Genomic DNA, 27,450 nt, shown 5'->3' with positions numbered 1-27,450 from the left:
ATTATACTCAGTGAGGGACATAGAAATTGCATTTTGGAATGACAGAAGAGTGGTTATTTTAGAAAGAACTTATCAACAGCTATGGTTGCTATCTCCTAGAAAATGTGTTCTGTAGAGTGACAGGAGACAAAGTAAAACCAAAAGTCGCCTTTGTCTCAGGCCCTCCAAATGAATTTCATCAAGTCAACAGGTCTCTTAGTAAGGGTCTGTCCTGTGTCCAGGCTTGTGCCATAAATTCTCTGCAGAAGTCTGTTTGTTTTTTAACCTAGTACTTTTGCTTATGGTTGTTGCTTTAAAATATATATGTATCTTTAGTCAGAAATAAGTATGAACATACTGGCTCTTGAACCCCAATTGACCGTTTTATATATAAATAGATATTTTAAAATGATACTTATACAATGCCAATAGATAGATATAGATATATCTAATGGATTTTATAGAGAGCCTGGCATTTTAATGTATAAATACATAGGTAGAGGTGTATATCTATTTTGGCTTGGATCTCTTGACGTATCTCCTAACTTGCTTGAGACCCTGTTATTCTGACACACTTCCCTTTCAGAACCCCGACTCTAGATTGTCTTTTCACCCTCTCTCTATACCCAGGAGCTGACTTCTACTGAAGAAACCTTGATGTCCATAAAAACTTTGTTCCTATGCACGTGTGGTCCTGGGTCTCATCTAGAGTCTCTCTCTCCCTCAGCAGGGGTCCTCTGCATCCCCAGTTCCTTCAGCAAGTCACCATCGAGTTTGCTCTGTGGCATGCGCTCTTCCGGGTACTAGATTACAGGAGTCACCTGTCCAGGGAGCAGACCTGCCCCCCTCCCACTTTCCACACTGGCTGTTTGATTTTGTGGATACTGTCTTTCAACAAAGCTCTCTGAAACTTGTCCTCACTCTGTATGGATAGAGGAGGTCATTCAGCATTTCTTCAGGTGCTCTTCACCTTGAGTCTGTTCCACAAACTTACCTAAATAATGTGAACCTGTTTACACCTCCCTCTGCAAAGGAAGAGATATCTGTCTTCTATTGTGGCTCATCCTGTTATGGCAGAGCCTATCACCCACTCAGTCCCTTGAGGAACCCTTTCCACATTCTGTTTTGACTCCTCCTCCAGTTCTTCATGTCTCTCCTATCTCACAGCACACATAAGCATTTGTGGGTATCTTTTCCTCAACTCCATCCCTTTGCAATGCTGCTTCTTTCTCTTCAGGGTTTCTCTGTCCCTTCACAGACATCTTGAAAGGCATCTGCCTTTGTGTTCTCCACTTCTTCTCTTTTCAGTCACTCCTCATCTCAGTGCTGTTCATTTCCATCCTTATCGTGTCCCTGAAATTTCTCTGACTAAGCAGAGGAGTTGACCCAACACCTCCTTGAAATATTTTTCTCTCTTGCTTCCAAGGAACCTCCTTTTCCTGGGGTTTCTATTCCCTTGTTAAGTGCTCAGTCTCCTTTGTCTGCTCCTCTTCCTCAGTCCTTTACTTAAATGCTACCATTCTCTTCCATCTATTCCCTTTTTGCTCAGGACATTCTCCCATGGCAACTTGATTTTATTCAAGTTTCAACTACTCTTACTCCCTAGTCCAGATCTAAATCTGACAATTTCTCAAGCTCCAGACCAATGTCTCCAGCCATCCCTTGGGCATCCGCATTTGAGTATACTCAGACTATCTTAAACCCAACTATTTTTTTCTCCTCTATTTCTCACCTGGTAAACAGCTCTATAACCGGGGAGTCATATTTGACTCTACTCTTCGCATCACTGCCTCATACAGGGTCTGGCCAACTTCTTCTAATCCTACCTTCTTTATTATTTCTTAGAGTCATCCTGCCTAACCCCACTGCCATCCTATTATTACCTGCTTCCTCATTTCTGACATGGTGAATTTAAGGCTTTCTACTTGGTTTTCCTGCCCCAAGAATTTTGAGCCACTCAATTCTCTAAAACTATTGAATTCTTACCTCTGTGCCTTTGCCTAGCCTCCCCACTACCTGGATCTAACTTTGCATTCTCTTCACTTAACATATGGTATCTTAACATATGGTATCTGACTTAGCCAGTTTGGAGTCAACTTGTATTCAGCATTAATACACAGTTCCACTGTGCTTTGACAAAACCCTGAACTAGACTTTACAATCTATTGTTCATAGATAATTATTTCATCATAGAGTCTTAGTGCTTGAAAAGAACTTGGAGATCAATTTCCCCCTCATTATGCATACGTACACAAAGGCAGGACTTGTTCAAGGTCACTTAGCTTATTAGTGACAGAGTCAAGACTAGAAAACAAGTTTAAATATTCTAGATCCGAATAAACAGGAGAATACTTGGCTCCCTGTGCTACTCATGAAGATGGGGGGGTGATCATAAATCGAAACATCTTTATTTCTATGCCCCCAAGAATGTTCTTCCCTGTTGCTAGAAGCCTTGTCAAAACCAAACATACAGCATTTCTTTTGGTAGTTAGAGCATTTTCAGCCTGAATTGTCATAGAAGCAATGAGCTGTGACTCAGGAGGACCTCAGCTGGGGGGTGGCCCTGATGAAGTGCAGAGGATTAGGAAGCAGCTGAGTACAAGAGTTTTATTTTTATCTTCTTTTGCACGATTTAAAGCATTTTACCAAGGCTCCATTTTTTTTAAAATGAGAAAACCAGGTTTATCTGTTTTTGTCAGTTTTAGAGGACTTGCAGACATGTTTATAGATTTGCTTTGGCTCTGGAGTTGTTTGTATACTAAATTAAGGTGGAGATATTTATACCTTATAATTTCAATGTCTTCCTGGCCAGTTCATCTGACTTGTGATCATGCCTTTAAAAAAAGTTTGGATGGTATTAATAGATAACATGGGTGGAGAGAGAGCGATGTGGAAAGAGTAACAGTGCCATCATTGATTCACAAATTAATTCCATAAACAACAGAATTTACCTCCTGTGCACAGCTTTGAAATGTGCTTTGGTGTCTCATTTCACCCTAACATATTACGCAGCTTGTTGCTCTTCATCTTGTCTGCAGTGTCTATTAGACTGCTGTGCCTCTTTGGTTGGGGCTTGGCTCCTCTGTCAGGTCAGAGAAGCACATTCTGAGACTTCTCAAGTGAGGCTTCTCCTGCCTATGTGAGGCCTGTGCGTCCTGCTGGGCATGCTACCCTGCCTCCATGGAGGGTTGCAGCACAGTCACTGCTGGGGCCACTCAGCCCTTTGGACTCTTACTAAAGAACATGCCAGTGCCTCACCCCAGCCCTGTGAATACTGTTTGCTTCCTCTGAGTGCGTTTACTCCTATGCTGTGATGAAACTCTCATGTCACACAGCTCACCTGGCCATCCCTGGGGGCTCTGTAATAGCCTCTGATATTAGCTTAAAAAATTCCACAAGGGGAGTTCTGGTTCAAGATGGCAACACAGGAAGATCCTGAACTCACTTCCTCCCAAAGACAACCCAAGTCTATAGCCACATCTGGAATAATTTCCTCTTAAAAAAACAAAACCTGAAAGCCAGCTGAACCTGAGGTCAGTGACAAACAAAACCCTCATCAAAGCAGGCAAGAGAGGCTGAAACACAATCTTACCACAAACCCCAACCCTGGTGCAATGACTCACATCAGGAGAGTACTCAAAACTGGGATCTTCTCCCTGAGGGGTAAGGGGTTAAACCCCATGCTGGAGAACCCAACTTTTAAGACCTGTGCTAGAGAGACAATCTAGACTTAAATACCAGTGGAACTCATTTCCATGAGACCCACAAGGCTACCGTGACTGAGAAACAGCTCTTAAATGGCTTGTATGACTGGGCCCACCTGTCACTTGGGACCAGTACACAGCCAGCCAGTTGAGAGGTGCCAAAACATTATGTCAAAGAGACTTATTTGCCTAGCTTAAAGTGTCAGCCTATGGGGCATGCATCTAATTCAACACACATCTAGAGGTCTATCAAAGTTCTCTCTGAGGACAGAGGTGAGCAGGCTTCATCTTTGTGCTTTCCTTCTGTTTCCCTCCAGACTGCTGTTTCCCAGAAAGGAACTTGTACCTCCCCTAATACTCAGAGGTGCTGCCCTGGAGACACCTCTAGATCACCTGGCTCTGGTGGCCACTCAAGGGACCCATAAAAACCATCACCAATAGAAAAAGAGCTCTTAAATGGCCACCAACCCTAGGACACATCTAGAGGCAGTAGTCCAAGAAAGTCTGTCTTTGAAAGAAGCCTGTTAGCTTATCTTCATAGCTATGGCCCAAGAGGCAGGCTTCCAATTAAATACGCATCTAAGGGCCTTACTGTACACCTCTCCAGAGACCTCAGAGGGCAGGCAGTATCTTTGTGCTCTTCCTCCACTGTGCTCCAGAGCACCAGCATCTCCTACAGGAGAGCATTTACATCTGATGACCAGTTTTTATGGTTGCCACCCAGAGAATGCTCTGTGATTAGCTGGCTCTGCTGGCCAGCAGGACTTGCCTTTCTAGGATCCAAGGGATGTAACAAATGGAAAGAGCTCTTCACTGGCTGCTATTCCCAGAGCACTGCAGAAACAGAAAACACATCCCCAGTGTTTTTATGAACTCTGACTGTTTGCTTGAACTGAGCTTGGGACTAAGGGGAAGGCTTCTGGCTTGGCACATAGCTAGGGGCCTACAGAGAATGGAGGTCAGTGGCCTTCTTTGTGTTCTCTTTCTGCCTTGCTACAGATCACCAGTATTTCCTAGAAAGGAATTTGTACACTCATTTGACACCCTAATTTTGTGACTACTACCCAGGGGACAACCTCTAGATTGCTGGCACTGGTGGCCAGTGGGACTTATGCTTGTGGTCCCACAGGAATGTAACATATTTGCATACCTGAGGGTCTGGCTTCCAGTCATCCTGGATCTAAGTGCTAACTGAGATCCTCCTCTTCAGGACAATGTTGTGTTTTGACACACCCTCAAATACTGGGAGCCACTAAAAATAAAAGAGGCTGCTTCAGCAATCGCAAAGGTTTGAGAAACAACCAAGAGCTAGGGCAGGATTGAATGGTAAATTTCCTGTTATATACAAGGTTACTCCTTCAAGACTGGTAGAGATAGATGACTGTTTTATCTAATGCATAGACGTCAACACAGAGAGTCAGAGAACTTGAAGAAATAGAAATATGTTCCAAGTGAAAAAATAAGGAAAAAATACCCTCCAAAAAGTCCTTAATGAAGAAGAAATTAAATGATTTAACTGATAAACACTTCAAAATAATGTTTATAACCATGCTCACCAAACTTGGGAGAAGAATGGATGAACATAGTGAGAACTTCAGCAAAGAAGTGGAAACACAAAATAGTACCAAACAGAAGTCACAGACCTGAAGAATATAAAACTGAACTGAAAAAAAATACACTAGGTTACTTCAACAGTAGACTAGATAAAGCAGAAGAAAGGATCAGTGAACTCAGAGATAGGCAATTTAATTATTTAATCAGAGCAGCAGAATGAAAAAGTAAAAGAAGATTAAGGGACATATGGGATAAAATCAACTAGAAAATATTAGCATTGTTGGGGTTCCAGAAGGAGAAGAGAGAGGGAAAAGCATGGATAAATTATTTGGAGAGATAATGGCTGAAAATTCCCCTTACCTGGAGAAGGAAACAGATATCCAGATTCAGAAAGCCCAAAATTTCCAAAAAAAAGAAGAGAACTTAAAGAGATCCACACAAAAATGTGTTATCATTAAAAGGTCAAAATTTAAAGACGGGGAGAGAATCTTAAAAGTATCAAGAGAAAAACAACTTGTTACATAAAAGGGAACACCCATAAGACTATACACAGATTTTTAAACAGAAACCTTGCAGGCCATAAGCAGTTTACACAATATATTCAAAATGTGAAAGAAAACCTCCAACCAGTAATACTCTACTCAGAAAAGGTGCCCTTCTGAACTGAGGGAGAGAGAAAGAGTTTTTCCAATTAAGCAAAAACAAAACAAGTTCATCATCATTAGATTAGTCATACAAGAAATGTTAAAGGAACTTTTTTAAACTAAAGAGAAAGGGCCCTGATCAGTAATACTAAAACATATTAAAGTATAAATCTCACCGGCAAAAATCAATATAAGATTAATCACTTATAAAGCAATTAAGAGATTAAGACAAAAGTAGTAAAAATGATTATGATTATAACTCCAATAAGTAGTCAGTCCAACAAGAGGATATAACATTTTGTATATATGTTTACACCCAATGTTGAAACACCTAAATATATAAAGCAAATATTAACAAATCCAAAAGGAAAAATAGGCAGCTATACAATAAGAACAGGGGACTTTAATATCCTACTTTCATCAATGGACAGATCATCCCTACAGAAAGTCAATATGAAAACACTGGCCTTAAACATGTTAGAACAGATGGACTTAACAGATATACACAAAACATTTCATCTGAAAAGCAACAAAAACACATTCTTCACAAGTACAAATGGAGTATTCTCCAGGATAGATTATACATTAGGCCACAAAACAAATCTTAATAAAATTTTAGAAGAATGAAATCGTATTAACCACAAGAGTATGAAATGAGAAATTAAAAGAAAAATTGGTAGATTCACAAATGTGTACGGATTAGACAATATGTTACCAAACACCCTGTAGGTCAAAGAATAAATCAAAAGAGAAATTTCCTTGTGGCAAATGAGATTGAAATACTTATGGGACACTGCAAAGCAGTTCTATGTGGAAAGTTTATAGTAACGAATGCCTACCTCAAGAAATCAGAAAAATCTCAAACCACCTAACATTATACCTCAGTGAACTAGAAAAAGAAGAGCAAATGAAGCCCAAAGCTCAAGTAAATAGAAGGAAGGAAATAATAAAGTTCAGGTGAAAAATAAATGAAATAGATAAAATTGACAAACCTTTAGCTAGACTCACCAGGAAAATAGAGAGATGACTCAAAATTAGAAATGAAAGAGGAGAGATTATAACTGATTCCACAGAAATACAAAGGGCATAAGAGAATACTTTGAACAATTATACACCAACAAATCAGACAACTTAAAAGAAATGATAAATTTCTAGAAACATACAGCCTACCAAGATTTAATCAGGAAGAAACAGAAAAGTCAAACAGACCTATTTCAAGGAAGGATATTGAATCAATAATTTTATTTATTTGTCTTTTTAGGGATGCACCCACAGCATATGGAAGTTCCCAGGCTAGGGGTCTAATTGGGGCTGCAGCTGCCCGCCTACACCACAGCCACAGCAATGCAGGATCCAATCTGCATCCGTGACCTATGCCACAGCTCATGGCAATGCTGGATGGATCTTAACCCACAGAGCAGGCCAGGGATTGAGCCTGCATCCTTGTGGATATTAGTTATTTTCATTACCCCTGAGCCACAGTGGGAATTCCTGAATCACTAATTTTAAAACAAACAAAAAAAACTTTCCAACAAACAGAAGTTAGGACCAGATGATTTTACTGGTGAATCCTGTCAAACCTTTAAAGAATTAAAGGTTAAAATTAAGAATTAAACCAAACCTTCTCAACTCTTGGAAGAAATAGAGGAGGAGGGAACACTTGCAAACTTTTATGAGGCCAGCATTCTCTGATACCAAAACCAGTCAAAAACATCACCAGAAATGAAATTATGGAACAATATCCTTGTCAAAAAGGGATGCAAAATCCTCAACAAAATATTAGCTGAGTTCAACAGTACAGTAAAAGGATCTGACATCATGATTAAGTGGGATTTATTCCAGGGATGCAAGGATGTTTCAACATCCACAAATCAATCAATGTGATATACCACAGTTACAAAGTAACAAAGTAAAGGATAAGAATAATGATTATTTCATTAGATAGAGAAAAATACACTGGACAAAATTCAACATCCATTTATGATAAAAAAAATACTCTCAAAGTGTATATAGAGGGAACATATCTCAACATAATAAAGGCTGTGAAGAACAAGACTACAGTTAACATACTCAACGGCAAAAAGCTGAAAAATTTTCTTCTAAAACCAGGCGCAAAACAATGGTGCCCACTCTCATCACATTTATTCAATACAGTACTAGAAGCCCTAGACAGAGCAGTAAGACAAGAAAAAAAGAGTGGACATTTAATTTAAAAGGAAGAAGTAAAACTTTTACTATTTGCAGATGACATGATCTTATGTATAGAAAACCCTTATGAAGACACTTCCAAAATTTTTTATTTAAAAATTTTTTTAGGGCCACACCCACAGCAAATGGAGGTTCCCACGCTAGGGGTCAAATTGGAATGGTAGCTGCTGGCCTATGCCACAGCCATGCCAGATCCAAGCTGTGCCTTCAGCCTACACCACAGCTCATGGCAACACTGGATCCTTAACCCACTGAGCGAGGCCAGGGATTGAACCTGCATCCTCATAGATACTAGTCTGATTTGTTTCCATGATGGGAACTCCCAAAAACTTTGTAGTCAGTAAAGTTGCAATATCCAATATTAGTGTAAAAAGCAGTTCCGTTTCTATACACTAATAATATGCTATCAAAATTTAATAAAATAACCCAATTTACAATTGTATCAAAATAAATAAAGTACCCAAGAATAAGTTTAACCGAGGAGGTGAAAGATCTGTACACTTAACACTATAAGACCATGAAGCAAGAGATTTAAGGAAACATAAGTAAATGGGAAGATATTTGTGTTCATGGATGGGAAGAATTAATATTATTAAAATGTCCAAAGCAACATACAGGTTCAGTGTAACCCCTGTCAAAATTCTGGCTTTTTTCACAGAAATATAACAACTCTAATATTTGTTTGGAACTACAAATGACCCAGACTAGCCAAAACAATCTTGAGAAAGGAACAAACCTTGAGAAATTATGCTGTCTGATTCTGACTGTATTACCAAACTACAGTAATCAAAACAGTATGGTGTTGGCATAAAAAGAGACTCATTGACCAGTGGAACAAAATAGAGAGCCCAGAAATAAACCCATCATTATATGGTCAATTAATTTATAACAAAGTAGCCAAGGGTATACAATGGAAAAAGGACAGACTCTTTAACAGAGGATGCTGGAAAAACTAAATGGCCATGTTCAAAAGAATGCAACTGGACCACTCTCTTACACCATACATAAAAATTAACTCAATATAGATTGCAAATTTGAATGTAAGACCTGAAATCATAAAACTCCCAGAAGAAAACATAGGTTGTAAGTTCCTTGATATGGGTCTTGGTGTTAATTTCTTAGATTTTGCTTTTGTTGCCTTTAATTTTCAGGTCAAAACAAACAAGTGAGACTACTTCAGACTAAAAAGCTTATTCAAAGCAAAGGAAACCAACAAAATGAAAAGGCAGCTTACCAAATGAGAGAAAATACATGTTAACTGGAATTCATATCCAAAATATCTTTAAGAACTCATAACTCAATAGCAAAAAAATAAAATAGTCCAAATAAAAGAATAGACAGAGGTTCTGAATAGACATTTTTCTAAAGATGACATACAGATGACCAATAGATATATGAAAAGATGCTCAATATCACACTAACCATCAGAGAAATGCCAATCAAAACAATAATGAGATACCATCTCATATCTGGTAGAATGGTGGCTATTATCAAAAACATAAGAAATAAGAAGTGTTGGTGAGATTTGGAGAAAAGGGAACCCTTGCGAACTACTGATGGGAATGCCCAGTGGTAGTCACTATGGAAAACAATATGGAGGTTCCTTTAAAAATTAAAATAGAACTACTATATGATCCAGCAATTCTACTTCTGGGTATTTATCTGAAGGAAACAAAAACACCAAATCAAACAGATATATGCATCCTAATGTTCACTGCAGCATTTATTTACAATAGCCAAGATATGTAAACAATCTAAGTGTCCATTGATGAATGGTTAAAGAAAATGTGGTGTCTATGGAATATTATTAAGCCATTACAAAGAAGGGAATCTTGCTATTTGCAACAATGGATGGACCTTCTGAGCATTATACTAAGTGAAATGACTTCTAAAGAAAAACACACATATCATTATGATCTTCTATGTGGCATCTTAAAAACAACAATAACAACCAGGAGCTATAGATACAAGGTTCAGATTGCTGGTGGCCAGAGATGGGGGGAGGGTGGTTGTAGGAGGTCAAAAGCTACAAATTTCCAGTTATAAAATAAATAACTGATGGGGATTGAATATAATTAGTAGTACTATATTACATATTTGGAAGTTCATCTGAAAGAGGTTACATCCTAATTATCACAAGAAAAAAAAAATTTGTAACTATGTACCATGGGGGATGTTACTAGACATATTGTGGTAATCATTATGTAGTATACACAAATAGAAAATCACTGCAGTGCACACCTGAAACTAATATGTCATATGTCGATTATACCTCAATAAAAAAAATAGTAAAATAACACCTTTGCCATGTCAGATGCTATCGTCCCCATCAACATCTTCTGCAGAATCTCCCAAATCAGGTATTACATGGCTTAAAAAAAGGTTGATTTTTTTTTTCATAATATACCTTGCATAATATTTAAACAAGCACAAATCAGAAGGGGGAAGCTGAAAGTTGAACTATGAAATAAACATAGTTGAAAAACTAAAAATAGGAAAAAATCAGGCTAATCTTGAGAGAGATTTCTTATATCATTTTTATATAAATACATATTTTCATTAGATATAGAGAATTGACTTTTTTTTTGTCCTAGTCATAGTGTTATGACCAACTTTAGCAGAGACTATTAGACAGTGATTCTTTCTAGGAAAATACTTTTAAGCTCTAAAGTAGATTTTGTTATCCAAAAGTTATATGCAACCTTGCTATTAATTAATTTTTTTGGATTAGAAATATTGCAACTGGCCAACTTAATAAAGTCAGCATTGAATAGATTCAAGTGTGGTTTCACTCTGTTTTTGCTTTCTAGCTTCCTGAGAGAATAAATGGATGATAGTTTAAATATGGAAAAAGATTATTATTTTTAAAGCTTCTGCTGTAGCCAAACACAAGACTGACTAAATCTTTCCGGGCAGATTTCTGCTCCACTCTTCTGCAGATTCTGTCTCTTAGAATTGACTTCTTGGTTCTCTCTTTTTAAGTGTTTGAACTATGTACAGAGCCTTTTATAAACCTCCTTAGGTTAAAATAGAATGGCTCTATTTTGGTGTGGTAATCAGAGTGAATGAAACATCAAAAGGTAAAGCATTATAGCCTCTCTATTATAAGTCTTTTTCCATCATCTTTGTTGCTATCACAGTAATAATATTTAGTAAGTACTTACATGATAAATTCTTTATTGAATACTTCATATACATTGACTCTTTTAATCCTTACTATAACCCTATGAGGACAGAACTGTTATTATTAGCTACCAAATGTGTGATCTTAAAATGTCGTGGAGTTTCAGTAATCCAACATTAATAATACTTTCATCATTGATAATTTTTTAGCATCTCTTTCCCTACCTCTCTGTCTGCATACTAACTTTGCATTTATTGTGTATTAAATAAAATACTTCTACCATCTGAGTGTTTATTTCTGGGCAAATACCTGTGTAAAGCTCCTGGGAAATAAAAAGTGACCTGATATATATGTTATCTTCCTAGACTTTATTTATTTATAAAATGAGACTCGTTAAAAACGGCTGCTTGAATCAGTGCTACAGTGAAGTCATGACCAACAGTTATTGGATAAATCTTGAGAGTTTGCAGTAATGAGTCAACTTCAGGCAGCAAGATAAACAAAAGAATCAAAGAATCTGTGCTATCCATTTAGTGTAATTTAAAATCCGAATGCACTTCCCATAGGAGGAGGACAGATTCCAGGATTTGGATACATGCTAGGAAAATTACTGAGGAATCCCTTAGTGGGGTGTGGGAGAATGGAGCTGGTTTTTTCTATGATTCTTTTGCATTTATTGAAAGATAATAGTAGATGTTATTGTTCAGTTTCCCTAAAGTGTGGTCGTCTTTGTGCTGCAGTGGAAAATGTAGCTGTTCTCTTGCTTTTACCTCCTGACCTATCTCACTTTCTTCCCTACTAGGAAAATGTTGACTGTGTTTTGGCGAAGCTGCATGGCCTCGCGGGGACAGCAGTGTGCCAGAGGGCTCTGTGTGGGAGGCGTACTTCAGGCCAATTTATGCAAGCAGCAGGTCATTCTAGGGCCGTAGGCCAGAATGCTGTGCGTCCTCTGGCTTGGAGACGTGCAGCTACTTGGAGCTGAGCTACCGTGCCGTCTTTGTAAATATTTCCTGCCCCATGATCACTTGAGGAGCAGAACTCCCTTGAGATGTCTGTGTCTTGTCCCTCACAGCTGGCTTTTCACAGAGGCCAGATACTGACCTAGCCATCCTGGCTAAGATTCAGGATGACCAAAACCAACTTTTAGCCTGTTTATTTTATATTGAGAAGCAGTTGCAGCAAAGCACTATCTGGGGAAGAGAATGCCTCTTTCTCTGCACGGTGAGCCCACCCTGTGCCCCTGCAGGGCGGATGTGAGCCTTTGCAGCTGAAGACATGGGAGCACCTGTGGGTTCGCAGTGGCTTTGATGGTAAAGCTAGAGTCAGTTTTGATCTCAATGCAATTTCCTAAATTGCTAATTACACATAAGTGACTGCTCATGCTCTAATCTACGTTTGCTCTTTTTCATACAGTTGGCCTGTTAAAAATGATAATGAACCCGTTTCTTAGTATATAGTTTACATGATGGGGGCCTGATTAAGATAGTATTTTCAAGCATTTTAAGTCACAGAAAATGTTATTATAGATTAGTCAAGACACATACAAATCTGCCTTTGCTCAAAAATGGGTTGTGGGTTATTCTCAGAATTCTCTGTACTCCACTGTTTGGTGTCTTTGTTCCAAGAAATTCAAAGCACCTGTCATACCACATCTTAAAAGAAGGAAACTAAAAGACAAAAAAAGAACACCTTATTTAGAATACAGCTGAATTTACTGTGCAAAGAATTTTCTTAGGGTTCCCTTCACTGTAACAAACTACTTTCCTCATAATTGCGTAGTATTTTGGGCCACATATGATTTGGTAAATAAATTTGGGATAATTTTATTATTAAACTAATGTATTCTTATAAAAATGAATCTTAAATCTCATTTTTATTTTTTTGTCTTTTTAGGGCCACATTCAAGGCATATAGAGGTTCCCAGACTAGGGGTCAAATTGTAGCTGCACCTGCTGGCCTACACCAGAGCCACAGCAACGCAGGATCTGAGCCACATCTGTCATACACCATAGCTCACGGCAACACCGGATCCTTAACCCACTGAGCAAGGCCAGGGATCGAACCCACATTCTCATGGACATTAATCGGGTTCATTAACCACTGAACCACAACAGGAGTTCCTTCAGTCTCATTTTAAACAGAACAAAGGCTCTCAGATCAGTCACAGATATTTCCAACAGTCATGTAAGATGCTTTCAAAGTAGATTTTAGTTGTTACCTTCACAGTATTGGGAAGCTAGATGTGTTCAAGATATGCCAGTTGCACGGGTTTAACATTGATGACCTTTCAGAAGACTCAAAGATTTTGTTTGGGTTTGTGTCTGCAAGTAATTCATAACTTTTTTTTAAAATCAAATGTTGTGCTAAAGATTTTCTATTATACTTTCTTTTTAGCTCCTTGGCTGCTGGTATGTTCCTTTGTTTTCCTAACTTTACAGTAGCTGTCAGTCTTGTGCTGAGTTCTCCTCTCAGTAATACACTGAATTGGGCAATCCTTTTGGGCCCAGTTAGGAACAGGCATCCTTCCCAGAACCTAGTTGGCTTCTCAAAGGTTAAACGCTTTTGGCAAAAACTGCACATATGACTGAATAAATCCATAAAAACTAAAACCCACAAGAACAGAGGGAAAAACAATTATTTCTGACAGCAAACTACATGGATGCAGAGGACTCATATTCTTTAGTTAGTTTCTCCATTTAAGTCTTCTTAGTTTTATAATTCTTATAATCCTCTCTTTGCTTCAAATAAAACCAACAACTTAATGCCTTTTATGATTCCACATCCCCTGGGGGTAGGAGGAGTGGTAGAGGCAGAAACTCTAACAGCTATTCTTATTTTAACTTTTTCATTGCCCCAAGTCACAGTCAAACTGCTTTTTGTAGAACACAACTGAAAAGAAAAATGCTTTTGATTCTCAACAAAACATTAGCAAACCAAATCCAAGAACACATTAAAAAAAGATAATATACAATAACCATATTGGATTCATCCTAGGGTCACAAGGGTGGTTCAGCATATGCAAGTCAATGTGATACACCACAACAGCAAAAGAAAAGACAAAAAATGATCATCTCCATAGATGCAGAAAGAGCATTTGATAAAATTCCACATCCATTCTTGGTAAAAACTCATACCAAAGTGAGTATAGAGGGAACAATCTTAACATAATTAAAGCTATTTTTTTTAATCAAAGTGTAATTTATTTACAATGTTGTACCAATTTCTGCCATAAAGCAAAGTGACAGTGACATATATATGCGTTCTTTTTTTAATGTTATTTTACACCATAGTCTATTCCAGGAGATTGGATATAGCTCCCTGTGCTCTACAGTAGGATCTTACTGTTTATCCATTCTAAATTTAATTGTTTGCATCTACTAACCCCAGACTTCCAGTCCATCTCATACCCCTCTCCTCCTTGGCAACCATAAGTATGTTTTCCATGTCTGGCTGTTTCTGTTTTGTAAATAGGTTTGTGTCATATTTCAGATTCAACATCTAAATGCTATCTTATGGCATTTGTCCTTCTCTACTTTGAATTTACTAACTCTTTCCATCTACAAACCCTACTTAGTATGATAATCTCTAGTTCATCCATGTTGCTATGAATGGCATTATTTTGTTCTTTTTCAAGGCTGAGTAGTATTACATTATATATATTACCACATCTCCTTAATCCATTCATCTGTCAATGGACATTTAGGTTGTTTCCATGTCTTGGCTATTGTGAGTAGTGCTGCAGTGAACATAGGGGTACGTTATTTTTTTTAATTCTAGGTTTGTCCAGATATACCCAGGAGTGGGAGTGCTGGGTCGTATGGTAGTTCTATTGGACAGCTGCCTATAAATCAGTGAATCTAGAACACACCCTTACACCTTGCCCCAAAATAAACTCAAAATGGCTTAAAAACTTAAACATAAGCCATGACACCATAAGCCTCCTAGAAAAGAACATAGGCAAAACATTTTCTGACCTAAACTTATCAGTCTCCCAAGGCAATAGAAATAAAAACAAAAATAAACAAATGGGACCTAATCAAACTTACAAGCTTTTGCACAGTGAAAGAAACCATAAAAAGCTAAAAGACAATTTAAGAAATGGGAGAAAGAGTTGCAGATGATGAAACCAACAAGGGCTTTATCTCCAAAATATGCAAACTACTCATACAATTCAACAACAACAAAATAAGCAGCTTGATTGAAAAATGGGCAGAAGACCTAAATAGAGATTTCCTCAAAGAAGACATACGGATGGCCAGTAGGTACATGAAAAGATGGTCAACATCACTAATTATTAGAGAAATACAAATCAAAACTACAGTGAGGTACCATCTCACACTGGTCAGAATGGCCATCATAATAAATCTACAAATAAAAAATCCTGGAGAGGGTGTGAAGAAGAGATACTGTATATAGAAAACATTAATGACTCCATATCAAAACTACTAGAACTGGCAAACAAATTCAGCAATTAGCAGGATACAAAGTTAACGTACAGAAGTTGGCTGCATTTCTTTACACTAACAATGAAATATCAGAAAGTGAATGTAAAAAAAATCCTTTTAAAAATTGCATCCAAAAATATATTTAAGAATAAACCTTACCAAGGAGGTGAGAGACTTAGAGGAAACTGAAGATGATTCGAACAAATGGAAAAATAACCCATACTCCTGAATTGGAAAAATTAATATTGTTAAAATGGCCATACTACCCTAAGCAATCTACAGATTTAATGTGATCTCTATCAATTTGCCTATGACATTTTTTCACAGAATTAGAACAGATAATACTAAACTTTATATGAATCCACGAAAGACCTAGAATTGCCAAGCAATCCTGAGGAAAAAGAAAAAAAGTAGGATGCATAACCCTCCCAGACTTCAGACAATACTGCAGAGCTACACTAATCAACAACAACATGATATTGGCACAAAAACAGACTGTGGATCAATGGAACAGAATTGAGAATCCAGAAATAAACCCACATAACCAACAGTCAGTTTTCGATAAAGGGAGGCAAGAATATATACAATGGAAAAAAGACAGTCTCTTCAATAAGTGGTGCTGGGAAATTGGACAGCTGCATGTAAACCAATGAAGTTAGAATACAGTCTCCCACCATACACAAAAATAAACTCAGAGTGGTTTAAAGGCTTAAATAAATACAAGGCATGATACCATAAAACTCCTAGAAGAAAACATAGGCAAGACGTTCTCTGACATAAATCCATAAATCATACCAGTGTTTTCTTAGGTCAGTCTCCCAAGGCAATAGAAACAAAAGCACAAATAAACAATTGAGACCTAATCAAATTTACAAGCTCATTTTCAGCAAAAGAAACCACAAATAAAATGAAAAGACAACCTACAGACTGAGAGAAAATTTGCAAGCAATGCAACTGGCAAGGGCTTAATTTCCAAAATATTCAAACAGCTCATACAAGTCAACAACAATAAAACAACCAACTCGATCAAAAAGTGAGAAGATCTGGAGTTCCTGTCGTGGCGCAGTGGTTAACGAATCCGACTAGGAACCATGAGGTTGCGGGTTCAATCCCTGCCCTTGCTCAGTGGGTTAACGATCCGGCATTGCCGTGAGCTGTGGTGTAGGTTGCAGACGCGGCTCGGATCCTGCGTTGCTGTGGCTCTGGCGTAGGCCGACAGCTATGGCTCTGATTAGACCCCTAGCCTGGGAACCTCCATATGCCGAGGGAGCGGCCCAAGAAATGGCAAAAAAAAAAAAAAAAAAAGTGAGAAGATCTAAATAGGCATTTCTCCAAATAAGACATACAGATGGACAACAGGCATAGGAAAGGATAATTGCTAATTAATTGCTAATTATTAGAGAAATGCAAATCAAAAACTGCAATGAGGTACCACCTTGCACCAGTCAGAATGGCCATCATTTAAAAATCTACAAATAACAAATGCTGGGAAGAGTGTGGAGAAAAAATCTACAAATAACAAATACTGGAAAGAGTGTGGAGGGAACATAAGCTGGTGCAGCTACTGTAAAAAAGGGTAGGGAGGCTTCTCAATAAAAACTAAAAATGGATTTGCCATATGACCCAGCTATTCTGCTTCTGGGCATATAGCCTGGCAAAAATATAATTAAAAACATAATGCCACAGAAAATGGCAAAAAGACAAAAAAGATAATGCACCCCAGTGTTCAAAACAGCACTATTCACAATAGTCAAGTCATGGAAACAACCTAGATGTCTATTGACAGATGAATGGATAAAGAAGATATGGTACATATACAATGGAATGCTATGCAGCAATAAAAAGGGATGAAATAATGCCGTTTGCAGCAACTTGGATGGATTTACAGATTATTATACTAGTGAAGTAATTCAGAAAGAGAAAGATAAAATGCCTAATGATGTCACTTAACATGTGGAATATAAAATATGACACATGTGAAGATATCCACAAAATAGAAACAGACTGGCAGTTGCGAAGGGAGAAGAGAGGTGAGGGAGGATTGGGAGTTTGAGATTAGCATATGCAAACTATTATATACAGAATGGATAAACAAGGATCTGCAGTATAGCACAGGAGGCTATATTAAACAGCCTATGATAAATCATAATGGAAAAGAATATAAAAAATATACGTATAACTGAATCACTTTGCTGTACAGCAGAAACTAACAACGTTATAAATCAACTGTACATCGATTAAAAATGCTTTTAGCAAGGAATACAAATCCGATTATTCGATTGATTTAATAGAATCTAGGAATTCATTTTTCGGTTGGTTTCTCTTTTGCTGTCCTATCTAGGTATTTCTCTACTTATACAGAAAACGAATGTGTTTCTAGTAGATGTCTCTGTAAATGGACCTTGTTTAATATCACTTTAATCTCTAAAATAAATTTTAGTCTGTGGCTTCTTTAGGTAGATTTGATAGCACTCATGGATTTGATTTTCAGAGTTGCCTAAAGTGCTTTTGTAGTAAATTATGTAGGGCCTATGTTTTAAGAGGTTGACTATTTTTTGTAAGTTTTAATGTTTATCTAAAGAACTTATTTTTTGAAACCTTTTTACTGTATGTTTTACCAGTAAATTCCTATGTAATCATCTCTACATTGCTCCTGTTTGTCTAACTGCGGACCTTAATTTTTAAGTTTTAAATTTAGATTTATTTCTTTTGATTGAGAATTCATCTCTCTCTTGGCTGCCTGCACTCTTATGTCTATTTCAGCAATATGACTGGTGGTTTATGAGTTCTCCAATTCATAAACTTTGCTCTTAACTCATTGAAGGATAACATTTACTACCAAGTTTTCATTAAAACTACAATTTAGAATCATCTTTAGAAAGGGAGGGGAACTTGAATCAAGGCCAACTGCAGATCAGCAAGACTTCAGCAGAAACCACTTGGATTTCTTCCCCCAGGAAGATGAACCAAGTGTTAGAAGTGACCTATCCCTTCAGTGGCAGCATAGCACACTGGATTAGACCATGGCCAAGAGAAGCGAATTGACCACAGCTCTCTACTTCCTACCTGTATGACTTTGAGCAAATTTTCTAAGTTTTCTGTAATCTGTCTGTGGTAAAATGAGGATAATACCATTACTGCTTCTTAGAAATACTATTTTAATAAAAGTAATTAATATTTGTAAAGAGATTAAAACAGGATTTAACACAAAGTAAGTTTCTTAAATAGTTAAAAATGAAGTGATAGAAACATCTCTTCTAAGATAACACATTTCTTAATTAATAAATGCTTTTTCTTCATTAATGCCAGACTTGTCTATGTAAAACCACTACTTGTATCTATTATATGAAATGTCATTATCAACTAGAATCTGGAAGACATTTTGATTCTCAAATGATTATTATCTATGAGCAGCAATGAGTCGTTTAGTTGGGAATGTCACTCCCATTCCTCTTCATCCTGAGGGCAGCCACGTCACACCAGCCACATTCAACCTTTCTCCTGATGACTTATTGGTTTCTTATCTCTTCCTTCCTTCCTTCCTTCCTTCCTTTTTTTTGGCCACACCAACCACATGTGAAAGGTCCTTAGCTAGGGATTGAACCTGAGCCACGGCAGTGACAACACCTGATCCTTAACCTGTTAAGGCACCAGGGAACTCCCTCTCCTCCTTTTTTATCTTCAGAATGGCTGGACTCCCTTGTTTGAAATCAAACACTAAAAACTTTTATTTCATTCAGCTACCACGTCTTAAGGATGCCTCCTCTTCTTTTCACTCACTCATTTGTCAGGCTTGGCTATCTGCCACTACACTTTCTCAGCCATGTAATCCCGTATTTCCAGCTAAAATCAAGAATTGATAGGGATTTGTCTTCATCACTTCAAACTCTCAAACTAAAATTTAATTCCTCTTGTTATCTTAACTACAAAAAAAAGCTATATACTGAGAGAGGACAATCATATTTGACAAAGGACCACTGTCTTGACTATATGAAAAACTTCTACAAATCATTAAGGAAAAAAGACAATTAATAGAAAAGTGAGGGGAAACCATGAATATCCATTTCAGAGAAGAGGATACATGAATGCCCAGCAATATAAAAGGATGTTCAAATTTATGAGTAAACAAGTAAGTGCAAATTAAAATCATGAGATGCCATATCACACTCAAAAAATTGCATATATGAAAATATGACAATTTCAAAGACTAGGATGTGAAAAATAAGCATTCTCACACTTTGTTGGTGGGAGTAAATTTTGGAGCAATCACTTTCAAAATAAAATTGATATTACCTAGCTAGATTCGACATATGCTTATACTGTAGCCCAGTAATTATACTGCTAATTATTTAACATGTGTGCTCCAGGAGACTTACGCAAAACAGTTTAAAAATTAAAGTCTGGAATGGCAAAACACTGGAAATGACCAAAATATTCATTATTAGGATGGATAAATAAGTTACAGTGTACTAAATTAATGTAAAACTGTACATCTAGAAAATAAGTGAACTTTAGCTACATGAATCAACAAGGGTAAATCTGAAACACATAATATTGAGGAAAAGTGTTACTCATGGGAATTTACTTGGTATTGTTTCCTTTCTAATAGATTATGTAGGGCTATTCTCACATTCACTGTTGTAAAAGTGCAATGAAAAGCAAAGGAAAGATTCACTCATCATTTAAAACAATGCTTGATATCTCAGAGGAGGAAGACGTACTTAGGAAGGGACCAAAGGAGGCTTCGGTGATATTGTAACCCTCTATTTCCAAGGCTGGGTGGGAATACTGTTCTTTCCCCCTTTGAAATTGATAGATTCATTAATACAGTTCCATGTATGATGTATTTTATGATTAATGAGGAATCTAATGTTCAGTAATTATATTTAAGGTTCTTTGGTGTCAAGTGAGTTTTTGTAGATTCCTTCTCTTAGTCTTAAAATACAAGCATTCCATAGCACAATACAAAGCTAAGAAGTGTCATTAAAATTAGTTAATATAGGTATTTGTTTGAAGGCATATTGACAAGAACTGGCTTGCTGACAAACACTAGTTTCTTAATAGAATAATAATAAAACTAGCTCTTTATTATATTTTTGATATTTTACAAATCACAATGATAACATAATGCTGGAAAAACTACATTGAACAGAAACATCTAAGATATTAGAACAAAATTTATAGAAAAAAGCAAAGGAAAGAGAGAAACTACAGACTCTCTAGAAACCCAGATCTTTCCAAGGCTATGGACTTGCATCCATGTAGTTGAGTTCACTGTTTTCCTGATATGACTGGATATGGATGTCCCCCTTATTTGTGGTTTTGCTTCCCATGGTTTCTTTTACCCAAGTCAACTGCACTCTCAAAAAACTATAGGGAAAACACTAGAAATAAACAATTCCTAAGCTTTAACTTGGCTGCCACTCTGAGCAGCATGATGAAACCTTGTGCTGTCTAGGTCCATCTCACTCACAACATGAATCAGCCTTTTGTCCAGTGTATTCCGTCTGTTCATCACTTAGCAGCCTGTTTGGTTATCAGACTTGACTGTCATAATACTGCAGTGCTTATATTCAAGTAACTTTTATCTTAAAAATAATGGCTCCAAAGCACAAGAGTAGTGATGCTGGCAATTCAGATTTGCCAGACAGAAGTTGTAAAGTGCTGCTTGTCTGTGAAAAGGTGAAAGTTCTCAACTCAATAAGGAAAGAAGAAAATTGTATGCTGAGTTTGCTAAAATCTACACTAAGATTGGAATTTTCTCTCTTTGAAAGTGTGAAGAAGGAAAAATAAAATTTGGGATAATTTTGCTGTGGCACTTTAAACTTTAAAAGTTATGGTCACAGTGCATAATAGGAGCTTAGTTTAAGATGGAAATGGCATTAAAGTGGTACAAGATAATTTTGAAAGATAGAGTACATTCACATAACTCATATCACAAATATTGTTTTGATTGTTCTATTTTTTATTATTGTTTATACTTTGCCTAATTTGTAAATTAAACATCACCATGGGTGTGTTCAGTACTATCTGAAATTTCAGGCATCTACCAGGTGTCTTGGAGCATATCCCCCACTGATAAGGGATGACAACTAGATTACTAAAAACATTAGATCAAGATGTAGAGAAACTCCCAGACTTGCAACACTGTGATCTTTTTCCAGTTGTTCCATAGACCTTTTAATGAGAGTGGGCTTGGCACTGAGAAGAATAGGAGCAAAGACTGGTGTATTTTTTTAGCCTTCAATTCTGCCAACAACTCTGGAGTGCCCTTTTTGAGTTCTTTTCTCACCCTTGCCCTTCTTTGCCATCTGGCATGTGGAATATGTATTTCCCACATTTCTCTCTTTTTACAACATCACAGACTCTCTACAAAGTTAGAGACTACAGGGAAAAAGGAGAATGTTCATGGAGTTGGAGAATTTATTATGTAATACATGATTTGATGAAACTCCTTCAAATGTACTCAGTTTTAAATCCAAATACAGAAACACACAAGTCATGTGACAGTGGGATCGGGGTAGGGATTGTTCTGTACTGTTGCTGTTGTTGGAAGCAGAATCCCCTCATTAAAGTTTGCATTGTATGATATTTAAAAAAGAAAAAAGAAAAAGAAATAATCCTGATAAAAATTCACAAAATACTTCTGAAATTAGGCCTATGTTATATAACATTGTTCTTAAATTATTTTATTGCATGTGCTGAAGTCCTCCAGAAATAGAAAGTATTCAATTACTTTCCCCAAAAATTCTGAAAAAGAGGTTAGAATATGTTGTACTAACTTTATTAGATTGTATTTTATGTTTCATTTCTTACTTTTTTATATCAGTTTATGTTTGTTGTTTAGAGAGGCATCATGAGAGATATCTCAGGTAATAACAGAAATGTGAAGCACTTTGCCACACATGAAGTGGTAAAGCAGTGTTACTATGTCATCTGCTAAGGCACAAATTGTTAGAGATAGGCGTAAGAACTATCCCAGAAACAACGGTTGGAGCCAAAGAGTCTCACTGTTTTTCCTTAATTCTTGGAAAACTGAAAAAATCTGAGACCGTAAAATTGAGTCAATTTTATTGGAAAATAAACTGTGTTGATCCCAGCTTAATGGATTCCAGTGTAACTGTTGAATTAATTATTCAGTAACATAATGAATATATCATATTTCAATACTTTTCCTTATAATTGTGGAGAAAGTGGGTAGAGTTGAAGGAAATTTCTATTTTCTGAAAGACTGTAATATCATGGAATCATTTTACAGAGAGCAGTAAGATGTAAGGAGTATAGGTGAGAGGCATAGAGAAGTGGAAGCTAGGACTCAGGACCATTGCATAGAATGTGAGAGTAGTGATCTAACATATATGCACATACACGTGTATACACAACAATGTTCTTTTGTTTTCGAATGCAGTTATCTACCTCGAAAGATTATCATCTAGAATTTAAGTTTCTCTTTCAGCTTCCAGCCCACACAAGACTTGTAGGACTGCATGCTATGAGGTTCTGGATTACTTAAACTCAATTCTGATTATTCAGTATATTCATGATGTGTATGTTTTGTGTTCCTTCTTTTTCTGACTATGTGGTCTCCTCCTAACTGAAAATGAAGATTGCTGTGTCCACTGTATCCTGGCCTGCCTGTTCTGTGAATTCCTGACGCTCTGCAACATTGTCTTGGGACAAGCCTCGTGTGGCATCTGCACCTCAGAAGCCTGCTGCTGTTGCTGCAGAGACGAAATGGGAGATGACTGTAACTGCCCTTGTGACATGGACTGTGGCATCATGGATGCCTGTTGTGAATCATCAGACTGTTTGGAAATCTGTATGGAATGCTGTGGAATTTGTTTCCCTTCATAAATATTTATCTTCTGTGTGTTAAAACTGGAGAGTGTTTCAAAATTTTTCTTAAGGAGGAAGAAAAAGCACATGGTAAGATTTTCATCAAATAACTCAGTATTTGCACTGTTAACTCATTATTGTAGGTAATCTCTGAAAACCTTTTTTTTTTTTCTAACCAAATCAGCATGGTTTAATATGTGAAATTTTAACTCCTTTTAAACTTCTTAATAGGTGACAATGACTGAGGGACATTTTGACCAAAAAAAAAAAAAAAAAAAGACAGAAAAGCAAAATGTCTCCTCCTTTTTATACTATTTACATTTCTTTTAACCAGTCTTAGGAGCCCCTATTCCTAATGTATTATTTCTCAATGGGTATTTAAATCAGTCCATTTATTTTTGGTGTTTATTGATGGTTAAGAGTAAAGGTTCTTTAAGCTTTGGGAAACAAATCCACACCCGGGTTGGGCACCCCGTGTTCACCTCCACGCTCTGTTCTCTACTTGCTCAGCGGCCAGTGAGTGCCTACTCTGTGTAATTTCTAGCTGTAGTACAGAGGTGGATGCCATTCAGCTCCCATCCAGGAGAACATCCCCAGATTACCAGACAAAAGAGGCGTGTAAAGAATGAGCCAGTCCATGGAAGATACTGAAGTGAGCATTAAGAGAGAGAGAAACTCAAGAGGCTGTAGGATACACAGAAAAGAATATCTAATGTCTCCTGGAATCTTCAGAAGGCTTCCAGGGAAATGTGGCATAGGGGGCCTCTTAGGATGAGTGATTCATCTCCTGCTTTAATGAACTAGATTTAGGACCAAGTTTTAGGTGGCTAGCCTGAGCTGTGTGTGCCCTTGAGCAGTTATAAGAATAACGCCTTCAGTCTGTATTTTCTTTAGTTGGAGCAAGCCATCTTTCTTCTTAAACTATAAAATTTAAACTAACTAAAAACATGCATTTTACACATAAATTTAGATGTTATAAAGTTTTGATTAACAACATGATGCTTTATAAAAATAGCTACATGTCATGAAGAATGTGGAATACTTTGACAGATTTCACTTAAATTAGGAGGCTTTTTTCATATGAAAATCCCAGCATCCTGATTTTGATTTATTTAAAAGTTTCGTTTTAAGAGCTTTACGTCTTTTGGAGGGGGTTGTTTGGTTAGGACACAAACCAAAAAGCCCCCCCAGTATTTTATAAACAGAGTTTATCTTCATTGCAAATCATTGCTTCCAATGGAGTGGGAATCTAGACAAAATACTGCAATTTTATGTTAAGTTAAACCAATATGGCAGGTATTAAGATCCTTAAGTTTAAAGAAATATGTCTTGTAATGACAAGACTTACTGTGTAGTGACTAAGACATAGAGGCTTTGTGTGCTACAGATCAAAAGGAGAGTAAATTTTCATAGTACATGATCTAGTAAGTTTGATCTTTCCAAATTGTAGTTTGGTTTGATATAATGTAATTGCTTGTAGAAATTTTGAAAGTATACCTTTGGATGAGTATTTATTTTCACTTTTCCCGTTGACTATCAAATCGATAGTTAAAAACAAATGCATACTTTTAGGAAATGTAAACCTAGGCTTTTAAGAAAGATTTTAACCCTAAAACATAGGTATGTCACCAATTTTTTTTTTCCCTTTGAGATTAAAACGTAGTTTCTACTAATATCATTACTTAAATGGCTTAAAAAAATAGCAAACTCTCAAATCCCCCTTTCAGTGTACTCTACACACACACACACCCCTACACATGCACACATACACACACAGTTAAACTGTTGGGTTCAAATACAATTCTGGTAAATGGCTATCTTTCTCATCCTTGTCTAAAGAGCATCTTTGATGTAACAAATGAAATGTAAGAACAACTTTCTGCTATTTCATAGTAACCAAAATCTGAATATTTACGTATACCCAAAGTTAACTTATGCATATATATTAGGATATAAGAGTTATCAACTTTATGTTGACATATAAAACCTTCTAATGACCTGGCATCTTTAAAATATAATACTTTTTGTCCTACAAAAATTTTCAGTCAAATGGTTTGTCTGATATTTTGTGTATTCTGCTACTATTTGCAATGAAGATATTAGCACTTTTAAAATAATGTTTCTCTGTAACAGAGAACATTAATTGACAACAGAATTTTATTTTCATATTTATATTCATAGTACTTTTCCTCTCTTGTCTATTCCATAGTCATTCCATAAAGTACCTTGTATGATTTTCTAAAAATAAATGAAAAAAATGAAAGTAGGCAAATGTGAAAAGTTTCAATATCTATTTTAGGATTTCTGTATGTAAAATGTTCTCTTGAATTATATGGCCCTCATGACTAAGTGTTCTAGTTTACAGTTATAGATTTGGTCTCTTTTTAAATGTGGAAACTTAATCTTAAATATTTTTAAACTGGACCTGTATTATCCTGAATATCTTATTTTGAAATAAAAAAATGAATTCTCTATTGTTCTTTAGCATATTTTCAATATAATTGATATATTGACATTTAAATGAATTCAACCGTAATTTAAAACCTGAGGCTTTTCTTTGCTTGCTACATCTCTTTCTGAAGGTTTCCTAGTCTCCTTATGTAAATCATATGACTCATGTCTGTAAATGAAAGATTCAGATAAACTTATACTGCAAATCATAATTGACTTAAGATTTCAAAACATAATTTCTCTTTAAAATTCATAATAGATCAAAATATAAGTTTTGTACTCTTTTTAGTAAATTGCTTTTATTTATTTGCTTTGGAAGTATCTCCCAACTTATAAAAACCAAAGTAGTTTTTGAATATGTATGATGAGATTAAACACCAAAGATATCTGAAACTAGGTATTAGATTTAATGAGTTTCACCCTAAAAATAAATCATCAGAAATACTTTCAACTGGGATTTTGAGTAGCATAATTTTTAAGTAGTAGGAAATACTTTACTGTTAGTACTTAACTCCCCATATCACTTAGTCTATCAACTATATCCATTTTCCTCCCCTGAAGTAATCATTGTTTCTCCGAACAGTTCAAGTAGTAACCAAGGCAACCTTATGTAATAACTTTTCATTCTTTACCCATACAAACACTATCAGTGCCCTAGATTCTAATGTTATCAACGTCAAAGCCACTAACATAAATAAGACTCGAGTCTCTGTGGTTTGCTGTCTTGAATTCCCGTGTAAATGCCTAGATTTACCCACCCACCTAATGAGTAAGTTTCTTTATTAATAAGATTATTTTTCAAATTATTCAAGACCTTTATGCCCTTTCCACTTACTTGTGATTTGTAGGCCTGTAGGTTTATTCCATCTAATCTGACAGGCAAGATAAAATTTCATCAAATACTACACTACCCATTTTACTCTTAATGTAGGAAAAAGTACCATTTTTGTTTTAATCAGCAGTTAATATATGGAGAGGGGTTATTCCACACTTACTATTTATATTTTAAAATCAAGGATTGGGTACAAGGCAGTCCTTTTAACCCTTAATCTGCATGACTCCCTACAAGCAATAAATTGATAATGACTTTTTCTTTAAGCTCCTCAAGGGAATCCTATAACCCTCAGGATGTTTCATCCTAGAGGAGAAGGTTAGCACTGCTCATGAGAAAATGGTTCCTTCCAACAGTGAGGCTACTAGTATTTTCTTGGTCATCTCAGCTTACTTTTAGAGATTTTGGTTATAATGGAAGGGGTTGTAGAAAGGGGCTATCATTATGATGCAGCTCTAATGGTGGAGGGTAGTTTTTACAAAAATGACTAAATCCACCCTGTTTTCACATTGCAAAGTTCCCAGTGAGAATTGGCTGCACCTTCTCTTTAAAGGACTGTGTGAATCAAAATATCATCCAAATGATCAAATTTTCATGAAGTCAACAGGCAATCTGGAGGGAAAAGTATTACAACAAAGCCACAGTTGAGTCCCACCTGGAAAGCAGGGTCTCT

At 36.5% G+C, this 27,450-nt stretch overlaps 1 protein-coding gene and 1 long non-coding RNA gene across 4 annotated transcripts in view; both read left to right on the top strand.

Moving 5' to 3' along the window:
- The window catches only part of MDFIC (MyoD family inhibitor domain containing), a 100,148-nt gene extending 74,186 nt beyond the window's left edge, over nt 1-25,962 (top strand). For all 3 annotated transcript variants that reach the window (XM_047763171.1, XM_047763170.1, XM_047763172.1), the window contains exon 5: nt 23,265-25,962. In XM_047763171.1, the coding sequence (XP_047619127.1) occupies nt 23,265-23,512 (248 nt within the window). In that variant the 3' untranslated portion in view covers nt 23,513-25,962. The remainder of the gene's footprint in view (nt 1-23,264) is intronic.
- Nucleotides 2,687-17,797, top strand: LOC125117360 (uncharacterized). The gene is made up of 3 exons (XR_007132595.1): nt 2,687-2,699; nt 4,183-4,185; nt 17,656-17,797. It is a non-coding gene; the product is annotated as an uncharacterized LOC125117360 (long non-coding RNA).
- Nucleotides 25,963-27,450: the final 1,488 nt, after the last annotated feature.

The sequence above is a fragment of the Phacochoerus africanus genome, chromosome 16 (genome assembly GCF_016906955.1).
Source record: "Phacochoerus africanus isolate WHEZ1 chromosome 16, ROS_Pafr_v1, whole genome shotgun sequence".
Taxonomy (NCBI): Eukaryota; Metazoa; Chordata; class Mammalia; order Artiodactyla; family Suidae; genus Phacochoerus; species Phacochoerus africanus.
The sequence above is the reverse complement of the archived record's forward strand: the minus strand, read 5'-3'. Positions and strand labels throughout refer to the sequence as shown.